This window comes from Pelmatolapia mariae, linkage group LG15, assembly GCF_036321145.2.
Source record: "Pelmatolapia mariae isolate MD_Pm_ZW linkage group LG15, Pm_UMD_F_2, whole genome shotgun sequence".
Classification (NCBI taxonomy): domain Eukaryota; kingdom Metazoa; phylum Chordata; class Actinopteri; order Cichliformes; family Cichlidae; genus Pelmatolapia; species Pelmatolapia mariae.
The window spans coordinates 25,293,558-25,307,853 of NC_086240.1; the positions used below are offsets into that span (position 1 = coordinate 25,293,558).

The following is a 14,296-nucleotide window of genomic DNA, read 5'->3' on the forward strand; positions in this document are numbered from 1 at the left end:
TTATTTTATTCATTTATTTTTAACTTGTTTCAGTTAAATAATATGCTCTGTGGAACAAATATTAATGAAGGTTGTAGATCTTCAGTGTAGATCTTTTATAAACTGCTCGCAGTGAGGTTTGTGGATTTCTTGAGGAACGGATCAGTTTTGGGTCAATACATTACTGCTGCTGCTTTTTTTTTTTTTTTTCAATTTTCAATTACTATTTTAATAATTCTAAATAACCACTGCACTGAATCGAAGGCAGGTCTTTTCTGAACAAGTTCCCCTTAAAATTGGGCAACGTGTACATGCATATTTTGGTTGGATGTAGCATGAATTTGAATTTGGGGTGGACTGTTTAAGCTACACACAAAGTCTGATCTATCTATTGTGAATTAGCTCCAATCTCAAGGATTTAAAAAGCACAAGTGTTTCTAAAATTTTGGATGCCGGTGGCAGATTCAAGGTGATAAACGTTTCAAACGTCTTCGCTCAAAACAGGTTTAATGAAATCATGCAATCCCTTCCAAATGTACTAGTCAGACCCTTCAGTGAGGGACACCATGAATCAGAGGAAAAGCTGATAGCAATCTGCAGCAGGATGTTTGGAAATGATCATTTAATTACCAGTCCTGAACCCGATCGCCGCTCATCTGGAGGGCGGCTGCTTGTTTTGGCAGCAGCGACCCCACCGCCACTGCCACCACATGTAACCGAATCTTTTAATTTCTACCGGAGGAGCGATGGGCTCGTTGTGAATGGCTGCTGCACAACAGTGAGCTCAGCTAACTGCTTCAAGATGTGCAGGATGGCAGCCGGCTGACCGATGGAACGAGATCCTCCTACGTGAGATGACCTATGACCCGAAGTGCTGCACAGTTTAATCCAGTCATTCAGTGTCTGGTGTCCATAATCTGACAAATCTGACAAGAACAGTCCACGAATGTTTTAATGTTTTGAAATTTTTATTTATAGGTCATAAAACTACAAAATGTGTTTTCCTTAAATATTTGTTAAAACACATCAGAACATGATCTTTTAAACCAACAGACATCTCGTAATGTCCAAACTCTCACACTCTAAGTTAAAGTGCAAGTTCTGCAGTTCCTCTAATGTCCACTTGAGGCCGTCTCCAAAAGTCCCCATAGACTTCCATATTAAAAAGTTCAACTCTACAGCAGAAACAAACATATTTACAGCTACAAAAGAACAGTTTTGGCCTTTTTGGATAGTTTCCTCCTTCATAATGACTCTACAGGAGTGAATCTAATTAATGACTCACCCATTTTGGATTTCACACAGGCTTAAAGGAAGTGATGAAGCAGCTGTCTGCTTGTGTTCAGCTCTGTAAATCTCTTTGTTTGCTTTGTGGTACAGTCAGTTCAAGAAGTTTGGGACAGCATAGTTGTTTACACTCACTTCTGACTCAGCAGCCAAAATTTCAAAGTCGTCTCTTTCAGGCGAACTTGAGCTCTGTGAATCCGGCCACAGGCAGCGGTGCCGGGCTCTTCTTCTTCTCGAGCTTCAGCCCCTCTGGTTTCTGGGGTTTGGCAAGGCGACTGGGGTGCAGCAGGCTGAAGAAATGGAAGCGCTCGCCCATCTTGGCGGGGTTGGTCAGCATGTTGTAGCTGCTGATAAGCTGCTTCCTGGTGGACGGGTCGCTGCAGTTCCTCAGCAAAACCTGCGGAGAACAACCGGGGGTTAAATCCTCGGGGAATACTGTGTGTGTCTGATATCCTGGTTTTCTAACTGTGGGCCACAGCGTGTCACTCAGAAACACTAAAATGTTTTTGGATCGTCTTACAATCATATGATGTTTTACTTTTCTTTGTGCTCGTTTGTTTTAGTTCTGTCACAACGCAAGTTTCACTGAACAGCTCCACCTGCCCAGAAATGGTGACAATATCTCTGCAGAATTTTCTGCATAAGTTGTAATATTTTTAAACTCGTGAATGAATTTTTGCATAAACCTGGTGGGAATGCACCCTAAAAGGCCTGTGTATTAAAATTTTAACCTGAAACAAAGAAAACGGAGCAGTGAGTCACACGCTTTGGTGTTGGATTTCCACCAAATGAGGAAATGACACTAAAAGAAATCATGCTGATTGTTTTTATTGGCATCTGTCAGTGATGAAGACTCACTTGCATCCTGGTGTCGATACCCATGTTCTTCAGGAATGTCCTCTGAGTGACAGGGCCCAGACAGGCCACGCCTCCTCCCGCCATCCTCCGCAGATAGTTGAAATCCACGTCGGCGGTGAGGTCGGCAGAGCCAGGGGAGGCAAGGACGTCATGGAGCTGGTGACCTTTAAAACCCTGACCAACAGCAAAGGAGCAAAATGATGAGCAAACCTATGATGGGTTCAATGCAAAACCTTATTTACACAGTGGCAGTAGCAAATTTGAGCTAAGTAGGGGTTTCTTACACTGGTTTTTCCTTCAAACTACATGAGGGGATGTTTAAGAAGTACAGAAAAGAAAAGGTTTAAAACTAAACCAATTTCTAACCATCTAAAAAATTCTAACCCAGTAAAAAAAAAATGCTGTGAAATCTTGGCAACCTCAGAAGAAGAATTGAGAAAGAGGAGCGACGGGCCGGTTGACCCTGGTTTCCCCCTGCCTGACGCACAGGAGCCTTTCTGCTTCCTACAGCTGCTTCCTTCCACTAGAGCTGAACAAAACATGCTCACATGAAGGTCTAAACCTCAAACTGGTCCTCACGAAGACAAAAGAATTACAAAGCACGACAGCTGGAGGACACACAGAGTGCACTGTATGTGATCAATAAAAACGACAATTAAAGATTCAAAATACATCAAACTCTGAATTGTTCCTATCAAAATGTGTGCATAAGGTCTTAAAACACTGATGGAAGTATTAGAGACTGCATAAAAGTCAACCTGTTTTTACTACTGTTGTGTAAAATAAGCAGGTCCGTTGAGCTGCTCTAAAGCTTTATTCCTGAAATTGTTTATTAGTTGATTAACTGCATACTCATACTTACTAATTCAGTTTAAACACTAAAGCATTCAGTTTATTAACAAAAATCTCTGGTTGCAGCCTAGCAGCAGCTTCTGAGGTTAAAACATGCAAGTGCACAAAAACTGCAGTTAGAAGCAGTGTTGAAACAAGAAATTCTTGGATGATATTAGTATGTTAATTAGCACTAATTAGCAGGTATTTGTGTCTGCTGTACAGTTTATGATAAAGCGTGCTAACATAGCTAGAAATGGTGGTAACCTCCATCTTTTGTGTACAGTCTATGGCCAATCCCTCTTGTTGTTAGTAGTTGGATAAAAACTACCAAACATGAAAGAAAAATAAGTCTCATCATTCTGTTGTATTCGCAGGTATCAGTAATTCTATAACTAGTGTGAATGACATCCCAAAAATCCCTCCTTGAGGCCCAGGTGGGGTCACTGTGGGCAGACCCACCCTGCCCACTGTGGGACTCAGTAGCTGCACATGTAGGGCACATCTGCACTGTGGGCTGCCCACATTAAGCAGAGAGGGGCCCACAGTGGGACCCGCAGCGTACCCACCGTACGCCCACACCCTAGGTAAGGGCTGCCCTACGTGCCCCACACAGGCCCCACTGTACGATGCCCACATGTGCCCCACAGTTCCATTTCACACTGGCACAATCCATCGCAGTAACTGAGGATTTTTTTTACAATATGCAGACTTGGACGTTATTATCTGGCTGACTGAACACATGTTACACAGGAAGCTTTAGCAGGCGGGCTTGATGTGTGTGTCGTACTCTGAATGTGTCCGTCTTGGTTCCATTGTGACCATAGTCGATGATCAGCGCCGCACCGCCGTCCTCTATGATGCGCCGGGCCAGCTGCTGCACAATGACCCCGCCCTCTGCAGACACTTCCACATGATCCCGCTTTTCGTCTGCCTGACACACACACACACACACACACACACACACACTTTTTCAAACAGTCCATAAACAAATGCAGTGTGATAAACTTGATCGGAACAAGTGAAGAGAGTTCAATTCAGCAGTTCGTCTCCTGTTTATAAAAAAGCTAAACTTAATCTCTCATTTTGTCTTCCTACATTTCCCATGATACCTCATAAACAACCCTCAGGTACAGTTATCCATCATTTAAGGTAGGAAAAGGATCATTTAAAAGGTGACTCTTCACTACAGACGCAGAAATAATATTGGCTGAAACAGAGTTTCAAAAATCAGTGAGATTACGATGGCCACACCCATCTTTTATAGACAGTTAATGAGCCGTAACAGTTATTTTTTTCTTCCTTTTGTTGCCTTGCAGATCCCTCAAACCATCTTAAGGGGGCTGTATCTGCGACAGGCGACAGACGAGCTTCATCAGTTTGTATTCATAATCATAGCTATGACACCATGAAGGCTGAACCAAGCCCCTTGCCACCCACCGGATGTGCACCTATTGTGAAGGTAAACCAAGACATCGTTCCCAGGTTGCAATCAAACCAGCCGGCATTCAGGCGTGGGTGAGCGCCCCATAATGAGGAAATAAAGACTGACGAACCCGCTACACCTCCTGACCCAGACAAACAAAATGTCTGGTTACTTTAAACTCATCGAAGCAACATTAGTGTTCTTTGAATGTTCCTGCCAAAGTTGGCAAAGTGAGGTCCTGGCACAAAGATTAGTGATCTTCATATGTCACATTTTATGCAACCTCCACGTGGAGCATCACGACTACCAGGACCTTCACCACCATTTACACCACGGGTGGGGGAACTCCAGGCCTCAACGGCCGGTGTCCTGCAGGTTTTAGATGTGTCCCAGCTGATTCAAATGGCTAAATTACCTCCTCAACATGTCTTGAAGTTCTCCAGAGGCCTGGTAATGAACTAATCATTTGATTCAGGTGTGTTGACCCAGGGTGAGATCTAAAATCTGCAGGACACTGGTCCTTGAGGCCTGGAGTTCCCCACACCTGGTTAACACAGTGAAGAAAAGAGCTTTACAACTAAAGGTCCTCGACATCTTCCTACCCGGGACAGCTGCATCCATCAAAAGCACCAATGGAACCTTCAGGAGGGTAGTTCTAGTCCTGTAGAACATTTCCAGCAGTAATACTCCCTTAAGAGAATCACGATTACTCCTGCAGTTTACCTGCACTTTCTGAAATTTCTTCACTTTGACATTCAGACCACTGGGCAGAAATCTCATCACCTCAACAGCTGGCACACGACTTCAAACTGTTCCAAAACTACATCTACTTAAGTGTTTATATTTTCCACAGTGCAGAGGAAAAACAATTCCCCTTTAATCCAAACATCCAGACTTGTATATCCTTGGAGGTTTATCTGAACTTACAAAAGCAGTTTTGTTTTTTCACCCACTTTAAAGACTGATGTCCTTCAGTCTTTTAAACGTTGTGGAAATTGACTCTTCACACAGACTCTCTGAGGTTTGTTTTACAGCCCTCATCTGGTTTTTTATTGCCCACATTTATGCCATCTATACATCCACAGCCTGCTTGATTTGGCCTCTCCAGCTCAGCTCAGACACTTTGAACATCCTGCCAAAGGTCTGACATCATCATCATTATTACTGTCATCGTCTTCCTCGGCAGCAGAGGCAGAAGCGGGTCTTAATAAAAGGCGGGATTCATTTCTCTTTGAGGTCATCTGAGCCTTTAAAATTCAAACAATGAGCCACTTTATCTGGTTTCAAGAACCAGAGAGGCCTTAATAAACTGTGATGTGGTAACTATAAAGGAGTGTAGATTTTATTTGGAAACTGTAAAAAGCAGATGTTAATAAATGTGCGCTTTGCTTTCCTGGACACAGAAGCTCTACATTTACTGACCTGCACGAGCGATGTCGAGGCCAGGGTCGGAGCCGGCGCCACGACAAACCTCAGCGTGTCCGGCTTCTCTGGGTCGATGTCCACCAACACCTCCCTCCAGCCTTTCTCCGTCCTCTGCCCCAAACAGAGAAACGGACATGTTTAGATGGGCCTCTGTGGACAAAACAGCTGAAAGGCGTTCTTATTATGAGGGCGCTGCAGGTGTGAACAGCAAACATCAGAGGAACAGCCACTCATAAACCTTTGCACAAGACATGAAAACTCTGTTTTTCATATGGTTTCATTTAAACTTAAAGCAGAGCATAATAACTTCACTACGTTTTTCTTGTTAACACATAGATTCACAAATTTTCACTTTGCTAAAACTCAGATATGGAAAAATTAATCAAAGAACAGTCACTGCTAAATTACACAAATAACCTACCATATAAACACCCTATCCTTCACCAAACACAGCCGTTAAATGCTTGGCATTGTTATGGACTTCTTGTGTTTTGATTTGGTGCCATCTGGTGGTAGGACCAATCATGACAGTGTAGTCAAATGCAATGTATAAAGCAGGGGTAGGCAACCTTTCTGATGGCGAGTGCCATTTAAAATTTCCTCAGAAGTCAGTGTGCCATATGATTGCATTAGCAATAAATTTAATAACGCTCTATATGAACAGTTACACACTTTATAGAATTATATTTGTTTGCAGATGTTGGCAGCTATCAGCGAATAGTTATCAGCTATATTGAAACAAAAAAAAAGCACTTTTCATCCATAACAAGAACTCCATAACAGCAAATGAACTGTACAACAGAAAATACAAATGCTATTTGTGGTCTCCTCACAACAATGATAAGAAAAATAAACTAAGCCAATATGGCATGTTTGTTAATACAGAGATACAAATGTTAATGTGATCTCTGGTCTCCCACTCAGAGACACAGGTCTACGAGTGTCCAGCATTCAGACGGCTACCTGAGGACACTCATGTGAGAGAAAATCTGCTCACACAGATATGTAGAGCCAAATACTGTCAATAAGGCCTCTGCAATGTTCTGAAGACAGTTAAACTTGTCAGGTAGTGATGTTCAGCAGGTGAAAATGCAAGCTCCATGAACACGCACAGCTATGGATTCCAGCTGCTTCGATGTCGCATTAACTGGCATTAACTCAGCCAGTTAATGCCAGTTAATGCGAGACAAATTAGCTGCTCATTAAAGATTTCTGGTTTGATCAGAAAATAAAACATTGGTCCATACATCCCAAAGATGCATTGTGTCTCGAGTCTACGGATGTATCCGTGTATTTCCGTGGTGCTGATGCTGTGATGAGCGGACAGCTCCTGAAGCTTTTGAAGTGTCGGAATGTGGAAAGCTGACAACATCCCTCTCACCAGTAGGCTAAGTTATTTTTAGCCAATTACAAGTTGAATCTGGTAGTTGGGGTTGTTAGCTAAGATACCATCATTAAGAAGAGGCACGACTAATGTGTCTATGCGAGCTGATTTGCGATGTGCACCGCTGGCACGGCCATTTATTTTTTGATGCACCTTCTCAGATTAATTCACTGCGTGTCGTGCCCAGGGCTGGACTGGGACAAAAAAATCGGCCCAGGCATTTTGACTAGAGACCAGCCCACCAGATATTAAAGCCATAAAGCCTTTGAATGAAAACAAACGCTGTTGTGACAGTGATGTACACTGTCTTGTTGGTATGATTTCTATTCATTTTACGTCAGATAAAAACTTTGGTTGCAAGCTTCAGATAATTATTTAATAACAGCCAGACATTTTAAATCAGAATAAGAAACTATTTCTTTGTGCGCCCCTCTCCCTGTTAATGCCCTACCTGGCCCCCTGGCAAAACTTTGCTAGACCCGCCCCTGCACAGTTACCAGCTGTCAGCTACATAGAAAAGGATCCTGGTGTTATTTGTCTCTCAGAAACAGTTCATAACTTTAACTCATTCATGTCACCTAAAAGGTAAACCTGTTTCTCCATCACCTGTTCAGCTCTGATGATTCAGTAAGGACATCTCCTGGTTTCATCTTCATGTTTCCTCTCACCAGATAACCAAACCGATATCATGACCAGCAGCTTTTACAGCTGTGGCTCCAGCAAACATCAGCTGATACTAGAAATTAATATTAAATAAATTCTAACAACAGCTGATCAAGCTTAAACGTGCTGCTGTTGTTTAACGCGACATCCGCTGGTTTCCTCTTTCTGGCGCAAAGTGGGCGATAAACAAACACGAGAGAAAAGCCGATCAGCTGATCATTGATCAGTTTCATGATTGAAGTAGAAACAGGAGAGGGAGGGGGAGAGAATGAGAGAAGAAGAGGCAGCTGTGCAGCGTAACGACAGAATAAATCCAGCTTTCTTTTCATTCTAGCTGAAGTCCGGGACAAACTGCGTCTCTTCTCAGCTCAACACAAAACGTGTAATAATTTCTCTGAATGCGGGACGATTCCGTTTGTACGGGACGGTTGGCAACTCCACTAACTAACCTTATGGATAAAATAAAGTTCACCATCAGTAACATCATAGCACCCACCCAGCTGTATAGAAACTCCGTCATGCTAGCTAGCACGCAGTACGAATTATTGTAACTGACTGTAAAAAGTCAGCACAACGAAAATAAACTCCACCCAAACTTGGTTTATATCTGACCCAGATAGACTGCAGGTCATAACTTCTTACCTGAAGTTCAGTTCACCGCCTCGGGTTTCTGCTCCTCCTGCCTCCCCTCTCCCTCATCCACCTGCTGGCCTCCACCACTTGTTAATTTTACTGAATCTGTGGAAGCTCCGCCATAGCCACCACCATACAACTGAGTTATTTTACACACCGGCCAGCATCTGGCCAATCCACCACCTTTCATTGTTTATACCGTTACAAAAAAAAAAAAAAAAAAAAAATCATCGGGCCACCGAGCAAATGCCCGATGGCCAGTCCAGCTATGGTCGTGCGTGCCATCAGTTAACCCTTCGCGTGCCAACGGTGGCACGCGTGCCTAGGGTTGCCGACCCCTGGTATACAGTATACAGTATACAGAGCGGACTTTAAGGACTAATATGATAGTAAAGAAAAAGCTTTATTGCTACATAAATATTGCACACACTGTGTTTTTAAATCTCACCTGGAATTTGTGAATTGGCAGGGCGTCAAAGAACTCATGAGCAACAAAGACACTAAATCCTGGAAGATGAGGAAAAACTCAATGAAAAAACATTTTAATAGAGATTAAAAGCTAACACATAAAGAACTCAAATGGTAAAGAGTAAAAAAGAATATATCAGCCTAAAGCCTGATGTCATCAGATCAATTCAGCACTGAAAATACTCACCGTCAAAACCACAAACTGTATATAAAAACAGGGAACACTTCCTCAAACCTGCATTTTTTTTCTATTGTCAATTTCACCGAGGGCAACTCCTCCGGTAGCAGAATGGCTTCTTATTGTAAAGATATTTCTGAGGTAATGACCCAACTTTTCATTTGATGTACAAGTAGAGGCTTTCCTAATGTGCTTATGGACTAGGTGTTAGTAAAGTCTTACTGAATAAAACATGAGGTTTAATATGTGATTAACAGTCTAATTTAGAGTGGATGTTAAAGTAGGGTATGATTTGATGAGTGTGCAGTGTACCTCACTTGTCAAATCTGGCTTCAAAACATAAAATGTCGATGGCCAAAACACTCATAAAAGAAACAATGACTTTGGTAACCAGTTTCAGGTATTTGTCATTTTAACACAAACTCCTAAACTATAGATGGACTAATGGTGCTTATGTGCTCACTTTAACCAGGAAAAACCCTGCTAACATCTCCAGGTTCTCTAATTTTGTGGCATGGAGATGTTCCATATAAACCAGTATGACCACAGCCTGCTTTCCGCTCCAGTGTACCTGTCGGGACATCGTCTAACCGGCGGTACCACGACACCGGTAGCCCTGCTTCAGTTTCTCCGCGGCAGTAAACTGGATCATCCTCTGCATCGGCCTCCTGGCTGCGGTTTCCCGTCAGATTCTGAGCCTGAAGCAGACTCAGAGCCGGACTCACCTCGACCAGGTGCAGCGACACAGAGGCCCCGCCCAGCACCGACTGCAACTGACTGAACACCTAAAGAGAGAAAAATTGCAACTTGATGACACAGATGTTTCCACTTTGGGGTGAAATCTTTAGTCTTTTATAGAAAAGCATTAAGCCTGGCTGACGTACTCTGAGGACGTCACTCGCCAGCGATCCTTTTCCGGGTCCGAGCTCAACCAGCTGCAGCTGTTTGGGTTGACCAGCTCCCATCCACTCACTGATGATCCACACTCCGATCAGCTGGAGGAGGCCAAACATGTTTGAACCAGCAGGAGAAGCACAAAGTTTTCTTATCTTACTGAATCTAAACGTGCTGCTTTCAAGGAAAGTCAAGTCATTTCCACCATGTGTAGCAGTATAGTACACAGTGAAACGAGACAGCATTCCTCCAAGACCATGGTGCTACACATAACAGTAAAGACAGGACTGCATAAAGTGCAAGTGCGTGAAAATGGCAAAAAAACAGTGCAACAGCACGATACAGACACAACACGGTGCAGAGAGCTTCATACCTGGATCACCAGGTCTGTGAGATCTGTGACATTAAACATCTGAACTTTATGCAAAAGGAACTTTTTTGTGATCTTTTTTTACTGCACATGAACACTGATTTCAAGCAGCATGAAAAAAACAAAAGCCCTCCCTGTAATGTGTTTATCTTACTCATCTGTCTTCTTGTCCTGATCATATCATATTCACATCATACTTATCATATTCCAGGGTTTTCACAAAGAAAAACTTCTTTAAAACCACACTGCCTGTGATTTATCTTTTCGGTAGGAGCCAATTTTTTTTTTTTTAAAGTATGTATGTATTTTATTATACATTCATAGTCATCATGTGCATTCATACTGAAAGTCTGTATTCACATCCTGCCTCTGTGCTAAGAAAATGCATTGACCGACCATAGGTGTTTGAAGCCACAATCTCAGTTCCAAACTCTTTGAGCCTCTGAGTCATCACCTTTTCCGTGTGACTCCTGGATCGCTGGAAGATCTCGGTTTTTAAGTACGTTTTTAATTTTGTTCATTCCTCAAAAAGCAAGAGGACAAGCAGAAGCCTACAAACTGTGACCAGCTCTGAGACGGTCGGAGCACCAATGAAGCAGGAATTTATCGTCATCGATTAGCATTTGACCTAGACGCTGATCCCACGTGCCATGAGAACAGGGCTGTGCCTTTTTATACCATACTTGCAAATACCGCTATAAATCTTTACATGATATAAAAGCATCATATCATGATATCTATGACACAGGACCAGCACACAGCACTCACAACAACTAAAAACAAATTAATAATAATTTTGTAGGAGGCTATTTTAATTTTTAATCAAAAATATTTTGGAGCATATTTATTATTGATGAAGTATGTGTCTACCGCTAACACTAAAATGACCGATGAAGGCCGATCAAAGACACGTTTACCTGATGTGAACAGTGTATATCAGAGGCCGGCCGAGTGGAAACATTACGTGAAATGAAACTGAAAGTTTGAGGTGTTTTTCCAGCCTCACCTCTCCAAAGATCTGGCTGATTTCTGGTGAAGTGATGAAATCTCCTTCAGGTCCCAGCATGTTGTTCCTCACATAATAACCCTGAGAGGGGGAAAAACAAACAAGGAAAGGATACTCAATAAAAACAGGAAAACATAAAACCTAAAATGTAAAAACAACGACTTCTTTTTTATGAGCTGATTATTTCAAATAATAATGACAATAAAAAAGAAAAGCTGGCATTTACCTGCTAGTATAAACTGATGATAATACTATTATCAAATCAATCAGTTGTTTGGACTATAAAATGTGAGAAAATGTTAAAATGACTCTTAATGTCTAATTGTGCACAAAAGAGTTTTTCCATTAGAGAGGAAATACCAAAATAAAAGCACAGATTATAGATGACATCCTTGTAGTCTTTGGACCGCTCCTGTTTTCCAGTATTTTCTCTTATATACTTGCGGTTAAAGAAGTGGATGTTCAATCGATACAATCGAGAAAATAGAAACACATGAATATCTTCCCCTCATTCACAGAGGCTCTTGGCATCATTAGTGATGCCTTAAACCCCTTCAATGGAATATAAACAACCCCTGACCTGACCTGGCAGCTTCCCCTGCCTTGTGTGAATATCAGAGTTAGTATCATGTGGAAGATGCCACTCTAACACAACCAGCTGCTGCTTTTATGTGCTAACACTATCATCGGATTGGTGGTTACCACAAAGCCCCAGAGAGTTCAGACCACAGGAGTCACTGTGAGGTCTGGGTGTTCATAATTTGACACATTCCAGATGTAGGACAGGTCTTTAATTACTAAAATGTATTTGGTAATCTTGGATTGAATTAATTACAGAAGACCCGTTCTGCTTTTCCTTATTCTCTGTCATATATCCCCTGTTCTAATAGTGGAAGTTCATGTTAAACATCACCAAAGTTAAGTGTATGTGTAAGTGATCACTGTGAGCCAGAAGTTCTGAACACCCAGTTTCATACAGCTTTTTCTACTCCTGGATCTTCATAATATGGGAATAGGATATCCCTAATATAGTCATCTCAGGCTTAGAAGCCACGCCCACCTGCTGAGCAGACCTTCTGTTTATATAGGCACCCAGTCAGAAAAAAGACTTTAAGTTTGTTACAGACAGAGGATGACCTGAGAGACTGAACTAAGGGCCAGAAAGAGACAAATAAGGGTTATTTAAATTTGTTATAGTAAAGTCAGAGGATTCAAAAGTGAATAAAAGCTTTGCTTTTGAATTCTGATCCACGACCTGCAGGTGGTACTCTGGCACACGCTTAAGGTGGAGTTAATCATTCTGTACCTTCACAGGGTTGGTGAGCACCTCCCTCATGTACTCTGCCACAGGGATTGGCCCCGTGGCTTTTATTTTGGAGGTCAGGTGGCGCAGCATGGAGGGTGGTTTGTTGTTTCCATCAGGTGGAGAGCTGCAGAAGAGTTTGGAAGGGGCTGCTCGCCATCGCACTGTCACACAAAAACATTCAATTCATACATTAAAAAAAAGCTTTTATTATTTTTCTGAAGGGGGGGAGGAAGGAGTATTTGACCCCAAAACATAAAATCAAATTCAGTAAGCCATTTTTATTCTACTTTATTTTCCTGTTTCATTTAATGACATGTTTTACTTCATAAAGATACTTTAGATCCCCTTCAGGGGTCGCCACGGCAGATCACCTGCCTCTATCTCATACCGTCCCCATGTTTATCTACACTAATAAACGATTAATTGAATTTATTATCTGAATTGACCTCTCACCTGCTGCTGACGGCCTGACAGGGTGGATAAAACCTCTGCTGAGCAGCTGCTGTGCTTTAACACAGAGAAGAGCCCTCATTCTGCTTCACAGGAAAGAACAGAACCGCCTCATTACTGGATTTTACTTTAACCACATGGAGGGACTCTCTGCTCTTTGACAGCACAGCGGCTAGCCGGTTAGCTTCAACTACGAGGCCATTAATGATACAAAAACAACAGAAACCTGCCGTCGGAGGTGACGTTTCATCTCCTGGTACACAAGATGAAAACGTCTGAATGCGTTTATTGATATCCGTCTGTAAGTTACAGCAGGTCAAAAGCTGCACCGTCCCCGTGCAAAAGCGTTAAAGCTACACATGCTAACGCTAAGCTCGTCGCAGTAATAGAGGTACCATCCGGTTAAGCGTCAAAATAAAACTTAAAGAAAATGAATCTCAACGAGAGTGATTAAAGATATACAATAAATATAAATTATTGTACAAAAACCCAAAGCAGCAAAAAAACAATAAAAAATGATACAGTAATAGTATAAATAGGCCTACATTTTTCTAATGTATCTGAATTATGTTTCATGCCTATAAACTTGATACATTCTACACGACATGAAAACCACAGCGATACATTTTTCTTCTTTCTTAATCTTCAGTCTCTGTGAATTTGTCTCTATTTATTCCAGAGCACATTAAGCCAACACCTGTCCTTCAGTGTCCCGTTACATTTTTTAAGTCCATTGTGGAAAGTAGCTTTCCCATTAATAGTCATTGACATTTTATTTTGAAAGATCTTTCTTCATTTCCTTTGACATCGTGTTTTAAAACAGCACCTTGACGCTTCAGACGGACAACAAACGCTGTGATTGGAGGACAGACGGTTACGTAGGGGATAAAAAAATGTAAACTCGTTTTTAATATTTGATTTAATATTTTTTTAGCGTGCTCATCAATATAATTTACCGTAGTTATTTGTGTAAAATATCTCATTTAGAGTTATTTGTTTTTATGTAACGAATCAATCTAAAAAAAAAAAAAGTAAAGCGTGCGTGTTGCCAGATTGGCCGGAAATGCCGCCAAAAATCTTCTGTTAATTTGTACCAAGTATCGACATCACACCTCAGTCATATATGACTACAAAAATA

At 41.8% G+C, this 14,296-nt stretch overlaps 1 protein-coding gene across 2 annotated transcripts; it reads right to left on the reverse strand.

Moving 5' to 3' along the window:
* Positions 1-963: 963 nt before the first annotated feature.
* ndufaf7 (NADH:ubiquinone oxidoreductase complex assembly factor 7) lies at positions 964-13,526 on the reverse strand. Of its 2 annotated transcripts, XM_063496286.1 has the most exons (10): positions 13,162-13,526; positions 12,709-12,869; positions 11,403-11,483; positions 10,017-10,127; positions 9,704-9,917; positions 8,935-8,993; positions 5,804-5,917; positions 3,746-3,889; positions 2,125-2,298; positions 964-1,663 (listed from the first exon to the last, which is right to left on the reverse strand). In XM_063496286.1, exons 1-10 carry the CDS (start codon positions 13,238-13,240, stop codon positions 1,439-1,441), a joined length of 1,362 nt encoding a protein of 453 aa, XP_063352356.1. In that variant the 5' UTR covers positions 13,241-13,526; the 3' UTR covers positions 964-1,438. The 2 variants fall into 2 exon arrangements, with proteins under 2 accessions (XP_063352356.1, XP_063352357.1); XM_063496287.1 differs by lacking the exon at positions 8,935-8,993 and having other exon boundaries at positions 3,746-3,885.
* Positions 13,527-14,296: the final 770 nt, after the last annotated feature.